We start from the raw sequence: 18,760 nt of genomic DNA, 5'->3' as shown, positions 1-18,760 counted from the left end.
AAATATACACAAATTGTGAAATTGCACCTCTTTAAAATGCAGCTCAATTAAACCTAGCTCCAAGAATAGTTTTCACCGACAGTTCTGAGATAAGCTGCATGTTATTCTTGGATGCGGTTGTAGGACCGGCTTTAAAATCGCATGACAAAAATATCATACACATTAAAAAAACTGCATCACCAACGTAGCCTGGACAACATTTGCTAGTTAGATGAAGTCAGCTATCTCATCTTAGCATATTTATATGCATATTTATAATCATACGGTTCTTGGAGTGAGTGCATACACTCATGAAGTTTAGTAACTTCAGGTCACTGCAACAAGCCCAGGTACAGTTTACCGACGGATGGGTGCAGGACCTTGAAATGCACCGTGTAGAACGAAAGACCATCAACTATCATAAGTTTACCAGTCTCACAAATCGTCTTCATAAATACACATTCGTTAACCGTTTATTAATAGGACCTTTGAGCTCAACGGTAATTAATTAGTAGTGGAAATAATTTCTGGTACCTGAAGGAAATGGTTTCCAGGGCCTAATCCGTGGATCGACTTCCTTCGAGGCGTGGACGTCTATCAGCAGAGAATGTCCCTTAGTCTGTAACACAGTCAAATATATTCTCAAGTAATATTCAAGCATGCCATTCAGCGTGTTAGTACGAGCTCGGGAGCAGCTTGGGAGAACAAGAAAACAGAGACTGCTTTAGATTGTCTTCCCAAAGTGACTCAACTTTATTCACAAGTACAACAGTTTATATAGAGGGTAAAATTCATGAGACAGCAGATTATCAGTTTAAACCAGTACAGACCAAGATAAGGCAGCGTCTTCCTGCCCTTGGGTGAAGAAGCATCCTTTGTGTAGTTTATCAGTTCAGCTACAATTGTGATTATCTCAGCGACATATTTTCAAGGCACAAAACGAAGAGTTCTTTCATTAGTGAAATCTGAAACAAACCATTTGGCCTCAACAGGCGTCTAAAAGATTAAGAAACTAATGTAGCTGAGGGAGTGATCTCTGTGGTATTTCAACCTTGTACCAGCCTGTGATTCTCACACATCAATTCTTGGGTCAAAGAGAAAAATAACTAAAACAAAGGGGCCTTATTGAATGACAGAGTTTTCCTGCATAATGTCACTATAAAACAATATCCAGTAAATGCTCCCATGGTACTAAAATACCTAACAGTACCCATCACAGAAATGTAGCAGTGACAATAATACTGTATGCTGTAATCGTACTGGGCAATTAGTGATACAAAAAACCTGTTTTATCCTGTGAATAAAAGTATATGTTTTTGTCAATGTACCATAATAACAGAAGCGAAACGCAATATTGTGTCAGGACAATTCACTATTTATGCACAATAAATAAAGGAGCATAGCGCGACAATTTCTGTTCAGCGCCAGACTTGCTTGTAACCTATATCACCAATTATGTTAAGAAAAATGACGCATTAACTACAACAGCAGACTGACCTTCGTGTAAATGCTTGGAGCAGACTAACCTGTGAGCTGGAGTGTTCTGGGACGTTATATTTGATCTTTGAATGGCTGCAATCCAGTCGCCTCTTTGTCACTTCGGAAACATGGCTCGAACAATTTCTCTTCAACGACGTAATCCGATAACAACCGATCTCTTTACCCGTCGGCTTCCCGTGGCTGTCATGCGACCGGCTATTGCAGTTAATAATACAACAGCTTCTTGACATTTTTGTGTTTCTTTTTATCGCTGTGTGACTGATTTCAATTGAAAGCCTGCGTGCGCTAGTACCTCTTGCCATGAGTTCCCAGAATCCTTTGCGGTTCTACCCGTGAATGACGTCACATTTTCAATCTCTATATAATATGCATGTTAAGTTTTATATTTGGGGTGAAATATCAAGTCTTTTCAAGTAAACCGGTTCAAGTCCAATTCAAGTCCCAAGTCATTGGTGTAAAAGTCCAAGTCAAGTCACAAGTCTTAGAACATTTTTTCAAGTCAAGTCTAAAGTCATAAAATTAATGACTCGAGTCTGACTCGAGTCCAAGTCATGTGACTCGAGTCCACACCTCTGGTAACCAGTGTATGGATCTGTCCAGAAAACTGGCATCACCAAACTGAGCTGAACATCTTTACTTCATCCACAACCTGTCTGCTGGAATGGAGTACTATACCCTAAAAAAATCCTATTTTACTGCCATTTTAGGCCATCGGCAGCTAAGCCACTGAATGTTGCTTTAACCTAAGTTGAACAGAGATCTCTGAGTTTAAGTCGTGGCTTCATAACTTTAGCCAGCAGATCTGAAGTGAAGTGGCTGGACTGTGCAGTGTCCACATATGTAGAGATGACTCAAAACAATGTTTCTACAGCTGTGGGTCTTTTGCAAAGCTGCTAACAGCAGCTGGAGGACCACAGTAGAGGTCGGGTCACTGGTAAAACCCTGTCAGCTGAGTGAGTCCGCTCTTACCGGTGTTTAACAGGCAGTAAGAACAATATGTTTTCGCTCTGTAAGCAGTCCCCCTGACTGCCCTTCTCCTCCCCTCGTCACTGTAACCACATAAGGTATTCGTATCCACCGCTGTTAGGATCTTGGCACAAAGAAATGCCAGGCTCCCCTTTCAAAGGCGATGTCTGATGTGGCCTCTCTGATCTCTGCGTGATTCACTGACTCTTCTCAAAGAGCATTTCTTGCTTTTTTATCCCGTTCCCCTGGTTTCCTCATCCTTACTGTCTTTTGCACGTGCGTACTTGCTGATGGCAGTTTCCTTGTATTCTTTATTGACAGGAAGCTGACCCCGGCCACCTCATATCATGCGAGAAGAGGTTTGTGAGAGTTTTAACACTCCTTGAAGAACAAAATTCCCTCAGTATAGATCCACACAACCCTTCCCCCTCCTCTTCAAGTCCTTACCTCCTTTCAGCCCCCTCCTCTTCTGTACGATGACATGTACTGTATATGCTTATGGAAACCAGATGTGGCCTGTTGTGATGGAGGAGGCAGTGAGTTAAAAAAAACTAAGCATGAGTTTGTATGCTAGTTCATTAGCACGCTGCAGGAGATGTGGGAGACTGAGGAAGAATAAGGAGTTGTGGTTGTTTTGCTGCTTCACTTTGGTGATTTAAAGAGCTCAGATAGCAAATGTATGCACATTTGAGTGTCATGGGAAAGTGTGTGTGTGTGTGTGTGTGTGTGTGTGTGTGTGTTTGGGGGGGGGGGGGGGGGTGTCCTTGTGGCTATAGCTGGGTCGGGGCGAGGGTAGTCTGGTTTTGTAGAGCCTGAATCAGCATCTTCTATGATGTAGGTGTTTTCCTGCAGTGCTTGGGAAAACCACGCCACATGAGAATAAGAAGTGCATTAAAATGTTGATTATTCAACTTCCTTTTTTTCACTCATACAGCACCTCACTCTGACATAAAAAAAAGAAAGTCCAGAGTGACTTGAACCACCCATTTCAAAGTGCAGATGTTGTGATAAGTGTAATACAAACAGGCGTGTTGAAGCACCGATGGGCCAGAGTCTGGCAAAACTGCGCGATCAAGTAAACGAAGATCGTTAAAGCGAATGCCTGACGCAACGCCAAAATATGTTTAAAGGGAAGTTTTTTCCATGCATAGCTCCATGTGTAGCTAAATGGAATATTAATATGGAGTTGAAATGGGAAAAAAAGAAGCATACGGTATTAATCTCTCTTCCCATGGCAGTGTACGCCACAAATAATAAAGTGATCAGAAGCGACGCGATTGCCACCATGTGTCTGTTTGTGTAATCCTTGTGTGTTTGTGTGCGAATAAGAGAAGTGCAGCATGTGACTGAGCTTCAACTGATGCAAATGAAAACCATGTGTAACCTATATAGACACTCACCAGCTGCCACCTTTCTGCCCACATCCTTGTTACCAGGCAGAATGCTGTTGCTCATCGTTCTTTGTCATTCAGCGGGGAACTCGCAATTATGGTGTAATGGCTATTATGGAACACAATAGGTCCAAGCAGGACTTCCCCTCTTTGGGAGTTTTTCTGCATTCATCAGCCTACAGGCCACACAGCTGACAGAAGGACAGGAAGTGTCCAGCTCAGAGAAATATAAAACATAAAGCCAGCTTGTTATTGAAACCTGCTGACTTAAAAACTTGATTGAATTAAAGAAGGAGATTAAAATAGTACATGGCATGGGGGGGTGGATAGAAGAATTTGTCAATCAGCCTTTAAAAAAAAGACAAAGTGGAATCAGATGCAGGAATTAACCTTTGCATTTATATGGGTGAAATGTGAGCACTGGAGGATGGGAGAAGGCTGGAAGAGGCCGGGGCATTGTGGTGTGGTCTTTTGTTGGGCTTTGTGAAGTCATTTTGCAGACAGTGAAGAAAAGCTCTCCGGTTACACACACACAGAAAAGAGGACTGTGGGGAAGAATTATGCTGAAGCATTTCTTTTCTCTTGCAGTCTGCAGTGTCAGCTGGGTAAAGAGAGAAAACATCAAATGTTGACCCACAGCTCAGGGTCTGACTTGTGAAGAGGACCCCAGAGATAAGCAGAGCAAGTAAAACAGTGTGTATAAAGATATTACACTAAAAATCCATTAGAGGAAACTAATCTTAAACACAAACAAACAAACAAATAACACTTTTTCATGTTTATTGTGTTTTTAATGTCTTTCACCTAGATAAAGTTAAATTAAAATGAATGAAACACATCCTAAAAAAGAAAAAATCCCATCCCCCATTCCCTCATTGCCGTGTCCTGCTGTGTGTCTGGCTCACATGATGCAGTTGGAATTCCAGATGTTGTGCATGGAATTCTGCTCCATATCTGGCTTCCAAATGTGACTTAACCATCCTCACTCCTCCTTCATCTCCTCCCACAGCAATCCTCGTGACTTCTCTCTTAAGTTCCAAGTCTTCAAAACACTGCAGCGAGAAGTGGAGAAGAATGGGCGCCCAGAATCTCTTAAACACAATAGGAACAGAGCAAAAGTGCACAAAACCCCGTCGGTGTTATCATAGCAAATCATAGAAGCGCTGCCTTCCCGGCTTCCACCCTCACCCACTCTTGTTCTGTTGCAGTCAGTCGTCTTTACGGCATGTCTCGTGTCTGTATGCCAGTTGTTCATTAGTGGAATCATTAAGGAGTGGGGAGACGCCTAGGCTTGGTGTTTGAGCGTTTATTGGCTCGTGTTGGACGGGGGTGCACACAAACACAGTGGATAACACACACGTACAGGCATTTACAGTTTTTCAGAACATGCACGAGTGCTTGTTTGTGCCAATGTGTTTGTCAGGACCTACATTAATCAAATTGTGAAACTACTTTTCCAACTTCAAAGTCTTGATAATAGTTTGATAGTTTGGGGGACTTTGCACGCTTTTCCTTGTCATCTTATACTTGCAGAGGCTATGTGGTCCTCATAAGAATAGAAATATACCCAAGAACACACACGCATGCACACCCTCTCCCTCTAGCTATATAGTTAAGATATGTTTTCCTGCTGTGCAGCAACGGGTTTATACAGTCATCTTCATCTCTGTTTCTACTTAAGCTCTGGATCCAGTCCGTGTTTTCCAACCCAGTTTCTGGCTTGCCAGTTTCCGAGCCCCAGTAAAGCAGAGCAGAGTGGTGCGGTCGGGGAACAAGAAACCTGGAGGTCCGGGGAGACTGGGGAAGGCCAGATGTAAAACAGCAACGACCAATATGATCAGTAAAGGTGAACAAGGCAGGCGAGAGAAAGATTTTATCAAAGTTGATCAAAGACTAAGTGAAGATCAAAGCACATGAAGCCTTTTGAAATTACTTTATTTTTGTACGAAAAGCTTATAAGTGAGTACACACACACACAGTTCTGATTGAGAAGGCTAGATGGTCATCATTATCACTGTCACTAATGTTATTATTATTATTGTTGTTAATCTAACCCCTGACTAGCAATGTAGCACCATGATTCGAAAAACTGTACAAAAGTAAGTACGATGACAAAAAGGAGTCATTTTCAGGTCTTCAATTTATTTTCATTTGAGATGGATTCAAGGTATAAAAAAAAAAAAACAATCAAGTTTCAAGAATACATAACCCCATTTCCCCATTCACTGTTCCCACATGTATAAAATTAAGGCCACTTTCAAAACTGTATGTCACTGTCCAGCAGGACTTTTTAATGACAATATACAAAAAAAAAACATTCTTTACATGGTGGACGACAACAACAATAATAGTAATAGTCATAATAGTAATGACAACATCATTTATAATAATAACAATAAAGACATTTAAAAAAAAAAGAAAATACACTGTTGCATTTACTGCTTTACTCTGATAGGAGTGTATCTCATGCTTCATAAGGATGCAAGCTAATGTTTCCCTTTTATTGTCCCTGCTGGCTCCTGACATGTTGCTTTACTGGAAGATTAAGAAACACAGATGACTGTGCCGCCGTGGTTTCCAGGATTTTGTGTTTAAGTGAGGGTGTGCAAATTAAAAAAAAAAAGGGCACTTGGCCGAGCGATGAAACAACGGCGTCTGCTTACGCACAGAAACATGCTGAAATGGATGTCATGAAGACGCAGGTTCGAAGTGGAAAATTCACGAGAACACAAACACTGACCACTGACAAAAACTAAAAATATGACATTGAAAAAGGCTAAAACAAACAGCAATGAGCTGGCGTCAGTAACCGCGAGAAGAGAGGCAGAGTCAGAAAGGAGAAAATTGGAAAGAGCTGAGTGGTTGAGAGATAGAGTCAAAGGAATCTGGAAGTGGTAAGAAGAGTTGAAAATGCAAGTCTGACAGTTTTCCTTCGGCTCTTTCTCCTGTTCCGTCTCTTTCTGTCCTGCTCCCTTATCTGCGTCGAACGTTCTCCACCGCGTTTTCTTCTTCTTCTCTCGCCTTCTTTCTCTCCTCTCTTCTGCCCCTCCATCTCTAACTACACCTTGTCCAATAGAGATCGTTGGCAGTAGAGGAGTCGGCGGGGGGTACCGTAACGACGGAAAAACAGCAAGGCTGCCAACGTTGCGATCACACACACTACCAGAAACAGCGGCACAACAAACGCCGCTGCCCCGCTGCCACTATCTGTCTCAATAACTTTCACATCAATTTCCTCCTCCCTCTCAATCACCTTCTCCCTCTCTCTATCCCTCTCTCTATCTCTAGTTCTGTCTCTGTCTTCCCTCTCTCTCTCCCTCTCTCTCTCCCTCTCTCTCTCCCTCTCTCGCTCCCTCTCTCTCTCCCTTTCCTTCTCCCTTTCCTTGTCCTTGTCATGTCCACCTCCGCCTCTTCCTCCATCTGTCTTGGGGTCTTCATTGGGGCAGCCCATCCAGTCACGAAGGGCTGATTTGGGATATCCAGGCTCCACTCGCATCACCTGGTTGTTGAACTTCCAGTATTTGTTGGCTTTGTAGAAGTAGGTGTACGCTGAAGGGTGGAAGAAAGACGTGTAAGTAAAAAACAACATGTACCAATAACTATCCAGTCACAGTAAGATGTGATGAATAATCTAGATAATCTGACACATGCCACCCTTACCTTGATCTTTGCTCATGAAGGCTGACTTGATGTTATCAGGAACGCCCTGCCACACGCTAATAGATTTCGGATAGCCATCGTCAACTGTCTGGGACGCTTCATTGAAACGGTAATAGCTAAACAGGAAACGAGAGGAGGAAAAAAAAGAGATATGGTGAACTGATGATTCGGCCAGAGCTAGAAACTCTCCTCTTTACCCACATAAACAGTTGTGGATGGACTCTGGTTTTTCCTAAAAGACCTGACATTACACTTATCTTGGACTTGTCTCAAACTAAATACACGACTCGGTTGGAGTTGAGAACAGACATAGACTTGGGTTTAGTTTTGGATAGCTTTAAACTAGTTCAATTAAATTGAACCTGCCACAGATTACTCAGAACTTGAGTTTTCTTTGCTTTAAATGGTTCAGAACTTGGTGTTGATAGACCTGTTTGTGCCTACAGGACTTGAAGCTAGGCATTAGTCTTCAAACTGGTGTAGACCATTTGTAGTTGACTTGTGTAGAGTGACTTGACTTAACTTAAGAACTGTCCTTACAGACCTTAACTAACTTTCTTGACTTGCTTTCTAATGTAAAAACTGCACAGCCACAGTCAGTGTTGTCTCTGCAGACACTGCCGCTCAACTACCACGAACTCTTCTAGAACCAAAACGACCGCGAGCTGAGGTCTTAGGAAAAGTGCAGTAACTATAGTAACTATAGTAGCTATATTCACTTTATAATCCGACTGCTACAATTCAACTGCCACATGTCATCCACTTTTTATACCCATGGAAAAGCTCAGCAACCGTAACAGTTCCCTCAAGGTGAATTTTCTTGTTTAACTGAGAGGCAGATTTGGATTGGATGGTAAGTGTTTGAGTTTACATGTTTTAACCTCATATGGTCAAAACATATATTTTACTGGCGGTGATGTCAGGGGGAGTTTCCTTGTAATCACCTACTTTTGAAACTTCTGCATATGATAAACACACGCACACACAAAACGGACAATGACTAACTTGTTTCCTCTGAAGAAATATGTCTGTCCAGTGGGGGTGTAGTAGAGAGCAGCGTCTATTCGATCTTTGGGAAGCCCTGTGCCCATCTCTTTAAGACTCCTGGGGTAGCCAGAGTCAAGAATTGATTCGGTGAACACCCAGTACCTGTCTCCTGTAGAGCAATAAAACCGAGGACCCGAGAGAAGTTTTTTTAATTTCATAATAATAGTAAAATAATTTCTTTGCAATATGTTAAAGCCAGACTTACCTTTAAAGAAAGCAAATTTCCCATCATCCCTTTCAAATGCAGCATTAATATGAGTGGGCAAGCCCCTCCAAAAGTGACCAATTGGCATTGGGTATCCATCCAACACGTGGTTATTACGCACCCGCCAAAACCACTTATCCTGATAGGGGGAAAAAAAGAAAGAAAATTCTCAGAAACTTACAAGATGACATAGACAACAAGATAACAATCTATAAATGATATCGCTATAAATGGCCCAAACTTTCTCCAGCAGCTTTTTACCTTGAACACAAACATTTCTCCCCTGAGGATGGCGATGGTGTCAAAGTGCCCATCGCAGATGTTGGGGCCGAAGTGAGGCTTGTCAGGTGAATGTGGGGGATCGGGGGGGTTGTAAGGTGAACGCGGTGTTACAGGTGGGGGCTGTGGACCTGAGCCTGACCCTTTGTGAGTAAGGACATCGAACATTTCTTTAAACAGCAAAGCCTTAACTTTAAAGCAGCAAAATAATCTGTTTTTATCCATCTTTGGATGGATAAAAACAGAAATTACTCATGCTGTAATTTACAATGTAATTTTTCGGGTTAGTCTTTAATCCCTAGTGTAGAATGATAATGATTAATTGTGATTTGTACAAACCATAAAGCTGCTGTATGCCTCTGCGGTCATCATCTGGGAGCTGGAAGTTCTCAGTGTCCATCCACTGGTAGAACGGAGCCATGATGGCTGAGGGGTCGTTAGAGTGCTCGAGACCCATGGCGTGACCAAGTTCATGCACAGCAACGAGGAAAATATCATTCCCTGAAACAACATCAACAAGAAAAATTACAGCAACTTTTTAAAAATTAGGCCAAAGTGTTAGACATAAAGTGGGAGGATTTTGAGACAGAGTCCTAAAGGAGAATGAGGAAAAAGTGCTGTTTCCTTATTTTCAAGTGACTCAGAAGCACACAACTAGACACCAAGTAGTTAAAAATAAAATCATCAGCAGCTCATGTGAAGATGTGTTAGACTCGAGGAGCTGACGCTGCAGTTTGTGTCTGCTGCATTTTCGCACACAGGTATTCACTGCCTGAAGTGCACAAGCACAAGCTGGGGCCTGTCGCGGCTTAGGTTTTGCTTTTGACAGCAAAACAGAGTCAGAGAGGTCCCCTCCCAACATTTAAGTTTTTCTTGTGTCAGGTTTTGGGGAATTAGTCATCTATTGAAATTTCAGTTTCAACATGAAACTTTACCTAACAGGTCCCGGTTTCCAACTGTCCACGGCTCAGCCGAATCAAAGTGAGTGTCTCCACCGATGCCAATGCCAGGAAAATAGGCGTGTGCCAGGAATCCCCCCTCGCCATCAAATGGGCTGCTGTCACCGTGGAAACCCTCAGCAAAGAATATCATGATGTCAGCAAACTCCTCCACTTTGTCCCGTATGTAGCTGTAGGGAATTTCCCGGAAGCGAAGCGGGGTGACGCCCTCCCACACCTTGAAGGCCTTCCTGATGGCCTCGTAGGTCTCATACTCACCCACCTTTGGGGTGTAGTTCTGTATACTAAACAGTGTGTTAAAAAGGCGAGACAGTTAATTCCTTTTTACAGAGACATAATTGCAGGCTGCTTCATGTTTATTTCATAACTCTGTGACTTACGAGAAAGTGATCTCTGTCTTGGGCCACTTCAGGCCCTGGATGGCGTACCGCTTCCTCCTCAGGTTGCTCTTGAGCTCAGCACCAAACTTATCAGGGACACCACAGCGCGGTCGCTTCATGGCCCTGCCAGACAGTAAGACACACCGCGCTCATGACAACGTACGCTTAAATGTGCTTGAAAAAAACGACACTGCGTGATACTCACTTGACGGTGTCTGCGTCAAAGGTACCACTGACAGTGAGGCCGTAGAACCTCTGCATGGCAGCGATGGCGGAGGAGATGGAGTTTGGGGAGCGAAGGGCATGGGTTCTCAAGTCCCCTGGGGGAAGGTACCCATACTGTTGTAGCCATGACTGCAGTGGAAAACAGGATAAAAAAGGAAAACATGATGAGAAGTCTTGCACAATATAGTGAGGAAATTCCACTTTTAGCAAAGAAACAAAAATGAAAAACAGACACAAAAACACTCCGCACGTCACCTGAAAATGTTGATCATTGGTTACTCGGAATATGAGAACAGGATGTTTTCCTGCGACTGCGATGAAAACACATTCCACGCCGACAGCAAGAATAAGCTCTTAAATAACTTCTTTCTGTGTTTTTGTATCTCGTAGCCAGAGGGAGCAACATCACTTTCAAGCAACTGGCACGTCTCCATGTCGTGACTAAACACAAAAGCTATTCAACCATCAACACTGGACTCTCCAGTATGTGTGGACTGAAAGTAGAACTGGCCTGAGGAGCCAAAAAAAGCTTAAGACAAGGACGGCTCAGGTTTCATCCAAAACCCTGACACAGACACTGAATGAGGACACAGTTAAAGTTTAAAACTCATGTTAGTCTGTACCTACATCAGTTCTAGCTAAAGTCATCGAGTTTGTACAATTCATAAATGAAAGCGTTTTTTTAAAGCATTTGGAGAGCATATTATGATGGTCACCGAGTTCTCTGGTGCTCCAAATCCCTCACTCTCAGCTAAACTTGACCTTATTTTCCCCTGGAAACCCATTTGCCTGCGGTGCTGGTTTGACATTTGGACCGGTGCCGACAGCTCTGCTACGCACCTCTCCCACACAGCTTCTCCTGAACTCCTTCCCTCTCAAGCAAGAGACGAAAAATAACACTGAGGCTATTGTGAGCGTGGTGGAAACCAAGACCGCTCTGATATTCTCCTGTACAGTGACTTTGTGAGCTTGTCGTGGCACGTTCAGGATGCGTTTTATGGTTTGGAGCTGCTAATGACTTTTGTCTTTGTTTGGCAGAGCCTGACGTGACTTTGCAGCTTAGCGGGATCTATTATTTCAACTGGATTCAGAATTATAGGCGCAGTTGCTGTAGAGTATGTGCAGAGAAGGACATTGGGAAAACAGAAGAGAAAAAGATAGGGAGTGTCCCAGGGTGAGACTCAGGCCTTGGGCAACCTCAGTCGAGGTCTCCAGTCAAGCAGTAAAGTCAGTCAGTAATTTAACTGGGAATTTCTTCCTCGTCGCATCCAAACCTCAAAGTCAAACTCTTCCCCCCACGTTCATGTCTCTGTCTTCGCCTCTTCACTCCACCCCTTCTCCTCTGCCTCATCCCTCTCTTATGGAAAACCCACAGACTTGAGGGTAAATACTCATGAACAACCACACCCTGAGCCGCTCGATTATTGTTGTTAATGCCTATCTGCTGCTGCTAATGGATGTTAAACACAGTTAAAGCTAAATAAATCAACTCGCTTATTTTAGAGTTTTCCACTGAAAATGTACAGTAAGTGAATGTGCTGACGTGGTTGTCCGACTCTGGGCTTTAGGTCAGTATTGATGCTCCTGATGTTCATTCAGCTTAACTGTTTGGCCCTGAGCTGAATGGCAACTTTGGAGGACGTTGCAAGTCTAATCTCTGCCTCTCTGTCTGTCCTAGAGAGACATGGAGGTCTACGTGTTTAGACTTTACTCCTGAATGAGCCCTTTCTCGTCTTGACTCACCCATGGAGCTCCAGTGGACACATAAAGAGTCACTGTTACAGCGCGGCTGCATGAGCGGGAAAAAGAGGAGCACAAGGAAGGAAAGATGAAGGCTAGTGGGATTTAGAGGTTGTAATTAACGGTCATAATGAAACGCCTGCAGTTTGCTGGGATAAACAAATAAAGGTTTTGCTTGTACCAGAGTCAAATACAACCATTAGCAACTTGGATAATTTGCCACAAATGTAAGAGATTTTAAGACCTGATTTGAGCTCGAAACCATATTCTTCCAGTTCACACATTCCCTGTTTTCTTTTCTACAAAAGGCCCAATTTTGCCCTCGGCTCAGTCAAAAGACTTCTGTTGAATGACACCGAACACTTGTTTTAACTTTAAGGCTCCCACGCCCCATTCATAGGTCCCACAGGTGACTCTGACAAAGTCTTATTCACTGTCGCACCACGCTATTTTTGCCCACGGTAATAACTGGAGCAACTAAAGCAGCAGCAGGAAGAGGAAGTGGTGAGTATTTAGAGAAGAATAAGAAAGGATAGTCTAAACTAATACAGTCTTTTGATGTGAAGCAGTGGTTTCCAACTGCCCCCCCCACACACACACACACACACACACACATCAACTTATTTACTACCAATGATTTCAAAGCTCAAATGATATCATGTTTCCTGTTCCTTTACATGTTTGTGGAAAAACATGGAGGTGTGACAACTGACTTAGTGTTAGGCTGTCCATTTTACTAGATTTTTACTACAATTTGAGTAATGAGCAACACTTTAAACTGATGCCTGGAAGCACTTGTGTTAAATGTAGTCATCACCCCTTGATATTTACCCATGCACAGAGGGAGTAGGAAGCAAAGGAACCTTGCCAGTCCAGCACTTTGATGTAAAGCTCACTCATGTGCAGCGACTGACTTTATTGTTTAATGGAAGACCTACAAGAAGCAGACAATGTTTGCTGTGGATGTTTCTAGGCAGTGTGCTCATTTTGCATAGGATGAGGAGGAGAAGAAGAAGGCATAGTTAGTCAGTTGTTCCATTTGCTGAAGGCCAATGGAAAGAAACTCTGGTCAACAGCGATGGGAGTCCAACTGAGGCATGCTCAGTATAAAGCGCACACACAGGGCAAGAGAGCTCATCATTACATATCCACCCACTCCATCCAGAAAGCTGTGATATTCTGTCACATGTCTTAAATGTATGAAATTATGACTCCCACTTTATGTGCAACAGCAGGTTATGGCGCCCGTGTGTACTTCAGGGAGTTTATTGTGGGTAGGTAACTTTATTAACTTTTTTTTTTTCCTCTACTTTATAGGCATTTTCCTGCTATGCTCTTGGCTCAGGAGGGCATTTACAACCTCTCTGACCCCTCTGGCCAACAGCTCCTGAGCACACACAAGCAGAAACCCCTTTGGTTGTGTGTAATCCCCCAGCTGGTGTCTATTAAACAACCTCTCTCTAGCCAACACCAGAAAGAGCCGATGACACAAGAGTGGAAAAATTCATCTCTGCCAGTGTCATTTGAGGAGTCAGTCAATCCCAGGAAAAAGGAAGAATTTTATCCTAAAAAAAATTTGGCCTCTTTGTTTTAGTTACAGGAAATGACATGATGACTTTGAACATTACCTTATTTTCAGTTAACACCTTTCCCCAAGGAAAGACCACCCACTGCTGATTATTAAAACAATGGCTTCCTGGAAACGATGCACTCCTGCTAGGGCTGCACGATTTTGCATAAAATGAGAATCACGATTTTTTGGCTTAGAATTGAGATCACAATTCTCTCACGATTTTCTTTTCCAGTATAAATATGTATTGCACTTATTAACTGCACATCAACTGCTTCCTCTAAACGACTAACAAGACTAGTCCAGCATGGGACTAGTATCAAGTTACCTGTGTAATTGTTCTCTTTGGGAACAGAGGGAGTGTGACATCCAGTACACTCACACAGGATGTGTGCATGACAACTATGATCTTTATCCTGTCTCGTACAGTTGGACAGTTGCTTCATTTTCCGTCTTTTCCAAAAAAGATTGCATCACTCCCATCTCCACAATAGCCCCCTTTCTGGTCTGTGACAGGCTCCTCAGTGTCCTCCCTGCCTCGCTTTCATCATCTCATTTCATGACAATTTCATGACAATTAGCTACGAGCTGAAGTCATTCTTTGTACTGAATGACCTCGGCTTGCAGCCATTTCTGCAGATTCGAGCACAGGGGGGAAAAAAAAGATGTGTGTGTGTGATAGGCAGGTGGTTGCTGACACACCAAGCTGCCCACTTCCTGTCTCTACCACACGCCACAGGAAATGAATTGTGTCCACACAACCTCTATATCACAAAACAGACCCACTGACCAACACGTAACCACTGATCTAATTTTATTTATTGTCAATAAAAAAATTAATTTAAAAAATCCCGCTGACTTGTGGGTTTGTGGAGGCAGCATATGAGGTCAGATTTCCTCAACTGTACGGAGAGTTTGGTCTTATGTTAAAAAAAGAAAAGAAAAGAAAAAAAAGCACTTTTTGACCATAACTTAACTAGCGATGGAAAGGCCCGCTTCCTGCGGTGCAGACATTTCACGTTTATCATCCTCATTAACTTCCTTATTTGATTGCACACTGTTGACTGATGCTATTCGTGATGAATGTGATGACAGAAAGGGGTTTTTTGGGGGGGGTTGCATGACTTATTATTTTCCAAAGAAATAAAATAGGCAAGACATGTTCATCTAATTAATTGAAGTTCTTCACCGAAGCCCAGATGATCTGCAGCATTACTCGCTTTAATTAAAGAGGCTTATTATGCTCTTCCTTATTTATTTATTTTATCCTGTTATAGCAGTGCATACTCATATTTAACAAGGCCAAAGTTTCAAATGATGAGGTCAGTGTTTACACAGGTAATCCCAGTTGAGCAAAAGCTCAGACTGCTGTAAATACTGGGTTTCAAATCTGTTTTCTCCTCATGGTTCTTTATGATGTAATTGCCAGGGGATATCCCTAATATGGGCATTTCAGATACACAGCTCTGCCTGAAAAAGTTAGTCAATCAGAAGAAAGCTGACTGAACAGAACAGAGTCCTTGGAGCTAAAAGTGACGTTTTTTCAGCAAGCAGATGAACTGGGTGACAAATAAGATTGAGAATGTGAATTATTTTAAACTTGCAGTCGTGCAAAGTAACAATAGGAAATCAACCTTCATACTAGTATTTTGAAATTATCAGGTCAAATATCCACTTTATATCTGGCCTTTATCGTACTTGTGGTTCACACCGGTAGCTAATGCACTTTTTTATGAGAAAATTCTGCACCGTAGAGTATTGGCTGTTAAAATGTGCTGATATGAAAAAATTCCTTGAAATCTGCTTGCCTAAAAGGAGTTGACTTAACCACAAGCCCATCTTGACAAAATGTAATCAAATCTTTCCCAGAATAAGAAAATATTAATCACTTAGATTTACTGCTGCACAGCGTGCGTGTGTGGAGTGAAAGCGAAATTGTGAATTATGTAGGCGACACATTGTTTACATTTTTAGCAGATGGCGCTTTGCAGTCTCTGGTCTAAATGTAGGTCAATTGAGTAACTTTGCTCCATTTTCTTCCACTGGCATAAAGCTGAGCTATAACTGCATTGGTCACAGGCAGGATACTCCAGGCGCTACTGTATGTAAAAAAATATGAATTCTTTGATGTCCTGTGTGAGCAAGACCTTGCCCTATTTTTTCTAATGGCACTGAAGGAAGCAGGTGTGTAGGAGTATCATCACAAAGTCACTTCCTGGAACATTAACACAGAAGTTCCTAACTTTGCTCTGGTTATGGGATTTGAGAGCTGCTGATTCTGCAAGAAGAACAGACCTAAACAGACAAATGAGATCAGAACAATACAAAAGAAGATGAGAAAGGAACAGATGTGAACAGCAGGGGAAAAAATCTCAGCTGTATCTGCCTTGATAGTAGCCAGCGCTGTTATTGGAAGATATTGGAAAACTTTTAGTGCTCAGTCTGTTGTATTTTTCCACAGATGAGAAAGGGTGAGATGCTGCAGAACCTCTTTCTTTCTGTAACCCCCCCTTTGGTGCTGTACTCAGACATAACTCAGGACAGATGTCAACAATTACATCTCCCCATCCCTCAGTCCGTTCCCACAAAAATTGCCTCAGTCTCTGCAGCGACCACAATACAATTGAATGCATTTCTTTTGCTCTGGCTCCGCTGCTTTTGCCCTCTCAGCATTTCTGTGTTTTCACGAGCGTTATCATCATTAAGGGCTGCTTCCTCTAACCCAGGGTCAGAGCCCATTTCCCATATCCCTGTGCCAACAACAGTCAGCTGCAGAAATTATTATCAGGATGCAAAGTTCTAAAAAAATTCTGCATAGGAGTCATAAAAAAAACAAGCTCCACACAAATTTGAAAGATGAATATAATAATAAACAAAAAAATTGCTATGTATTATTAACTCATAGATAGAAAAAGATCTCCTTAACTTTAATTATATGTCACAACTGTCTAACATTATTAACTGTTTTAACTGAGTGCATTTATTGGCGATATACATGTTCCAAGTGTACAATATCTATGCCTTTATGGAGTATTCATCCAGTTTTAATCCAGTTTATATTTATCCAACTTTAATCGTTTAATGCGCATTTAAAACTTTATGTGGTTTTAGTTCTGCATTCTGCATGTTTTCCTCACCTCTGGATTGAATTGTCGCTCCGTCGCTCCCTGCGCGCTCAGCTCCCACACCACCGCCAGCAGCAGCAGCCGGGCTACCGATTTCAGCTTAGGTGCCATCAGTCAATTCTCAAAAAATTTAACAAACGAAGATGTCCTCGGGAAGGTTGCTCGATTCTCTCTCTCTCTCTTTTGTCAGAACATTATCTGTGTGGGGGAGGGAAGCATCCCATGCGCAAAACTTTGGACTTCGCGCAAAACACACAAAAACTGTTTCCCTGTGGTTGCCAGGACGATTTAAACTATTAGACGTGTGTCTCCAACATGTACATTCTTCTCGTGTTTTGGTGAATTGGCAAGATTACAATCGGACGTTACTTGAAACGAGAACTGTGTAAAGGGGCTCTGGAGCCGCAAGCGGTGCGTACTTTATGTCCAAATTCAGCTTGCGGTCTGCTCCCGATGTTGCAGCCGACTTTGATGGAACCGTCCTTACTCCTCCTGTCCTATCTTTCTTGTCGGTTTATTTTGACCCCCTCTCTCCTCTGCAGACGTGGTAGTTGATAGCCTACTTTAGTTGGAAAGTAAAGCGACGTGAACCACCCCCCTCCGAAATAAGCCCGCCCCTTCAGAATCAACCGGATGACCCATCGGACTTGGCACGGCTCCTCACTGGGACTAAAGCGTTAATGCGCCCTAAACTGTAGGAACCTTGTTGTTTGCAGAAGCGAGCAGCTCAATCTGTTCCAAATAAGGACAAAATGCAAAAGTTTATCTGGGAATGTATTCAAGATTTTAGTTATTTTAGTGTGATCTGTCAGTACAGTCATCTACTTCGCTTCCATATATGTGATAATAACCGATCATCTATATCTGCCATCTGCCATCTCTTCAGCCAAAATCAGCCTTTTCCCTAAAACCTCGTTTCAAGCCGAAGATGGTAGACTATTATGTTGCTGCTTTTTAAGTCTTCTGATCTTTAACATATTAATTTTCGCAGATTTTTATAAAGGGTGTTCAAAAAGTGCTCAAATGCACTGTAAACATCATATAATAATTTAGCTACACGAAGCAGCAAACTGTGCTAAAAAAGGGGGGGAATTGCGCCCTCCAGTGCGCTACTTGTACACATCCAAATGTGTGCCTTTTGTCTTGCATGCTTCTCATTTCTTTTTCTTTGTCCTCTGTGAGTGTTGCATTTGTTTCCTTTCATAACTGCAGTCTTGTTTAGTGTGCATGTGTTAAATTCCTCTGTTTTTTCTTGGCGTTCATATAAGATACAATAATTAAACAGGAGCACTCCGATGGATTAAGGGCTTTACTAAAACGTTGATGTTTTAGGCTGATGTCAGCACTGGTAATATGGAAATCCCCAATAATGCCATCTGTATTGTTTCACAGATCATTTGTGCTGATGTCAGTATTTTTAATATAAATCGCATATAAATCATTTTGTGTCATTGTAAAACATGTAACATTGTGCTGTAAATATAAAGTTTTAAAGAGCTCAAACAAAGAAAGTGCTTGTAGTTAATATATTGCTTTAAAGTTTGGAAATGATCCTATGGAAACTGAAGTGTTTTCCTAATTCATGTGACCCTGACCTTTGACCTATGACCATGAAGCATTACATACTAAAATGGTGTATTTTGTTATCTTTTTCCTCATGACTGACGCAGAACTGGCTGAAATCTTTGGCTTCTAAAAGCTGTAAAGACCTGAAATTTTATGATATAGTGCATG

General features: G+C 42.3%; 1 protein-coding gene across 1 annotated transcript; it reads right to left on the bottom strand.

The window, feature by feature from the left end:
• Nucleotides 1-5,958: 5,958 nt before the first annotated feature.
• On the bottom strand, nt 5,959-17,581 carry mmp14b (matrix metallopeptidase 14b (membrane-inserted)). The gene is made up of 10 exons (XM_085253889.1): nt 17,039-17,581; nt 10,572-10,720; nt 10,367-10,489; nt 9,963-10,270; nt 9,367-9,528; nt 9,010-9,170; nt 8,749-8,887; nt 8,502-8,652; nt 7,497-7,612; nt 5,959-7,385 (listed from the first exon to the last, which is right to left on the bottom strand). The coding sequence occupies exons 1-10, from the start codon at nt 17,135-17,137 to the stop codon at nt 6,895-6,897; spliced, it is 1,899 nt and encodes a 632-aa protein (XP_085110015.1). The 5' UTR covers nt 17,138-17,581; the 3' UTR covers nt 5,959-6,894.
• Between the last annotated feature and the right edge of the window lie 1,179 nt (nt 17,582-18,760).

Source organism: Mchenga conophoros, linkage group LG18 (genome assembly GCF_057382185.1).
Source record: "Mchenga conophoros isolate Kocher_MC1m ecotype Shallow Benthic linkage group LG18, M_conophoros_male_GT1.1, whole genome shotgun sequence".
NCBI classification, from domain to species: Eukaryota; Metazoa; Chordata; class Actinopteri; order Cichliformes; family Cichlidae; genus Mchenga; species Mchenga conophoros.
Note: the sequence above shows the minus strand (reverse complement) of the source record. Positions and strands in the feature narration are given on the sequence as shown.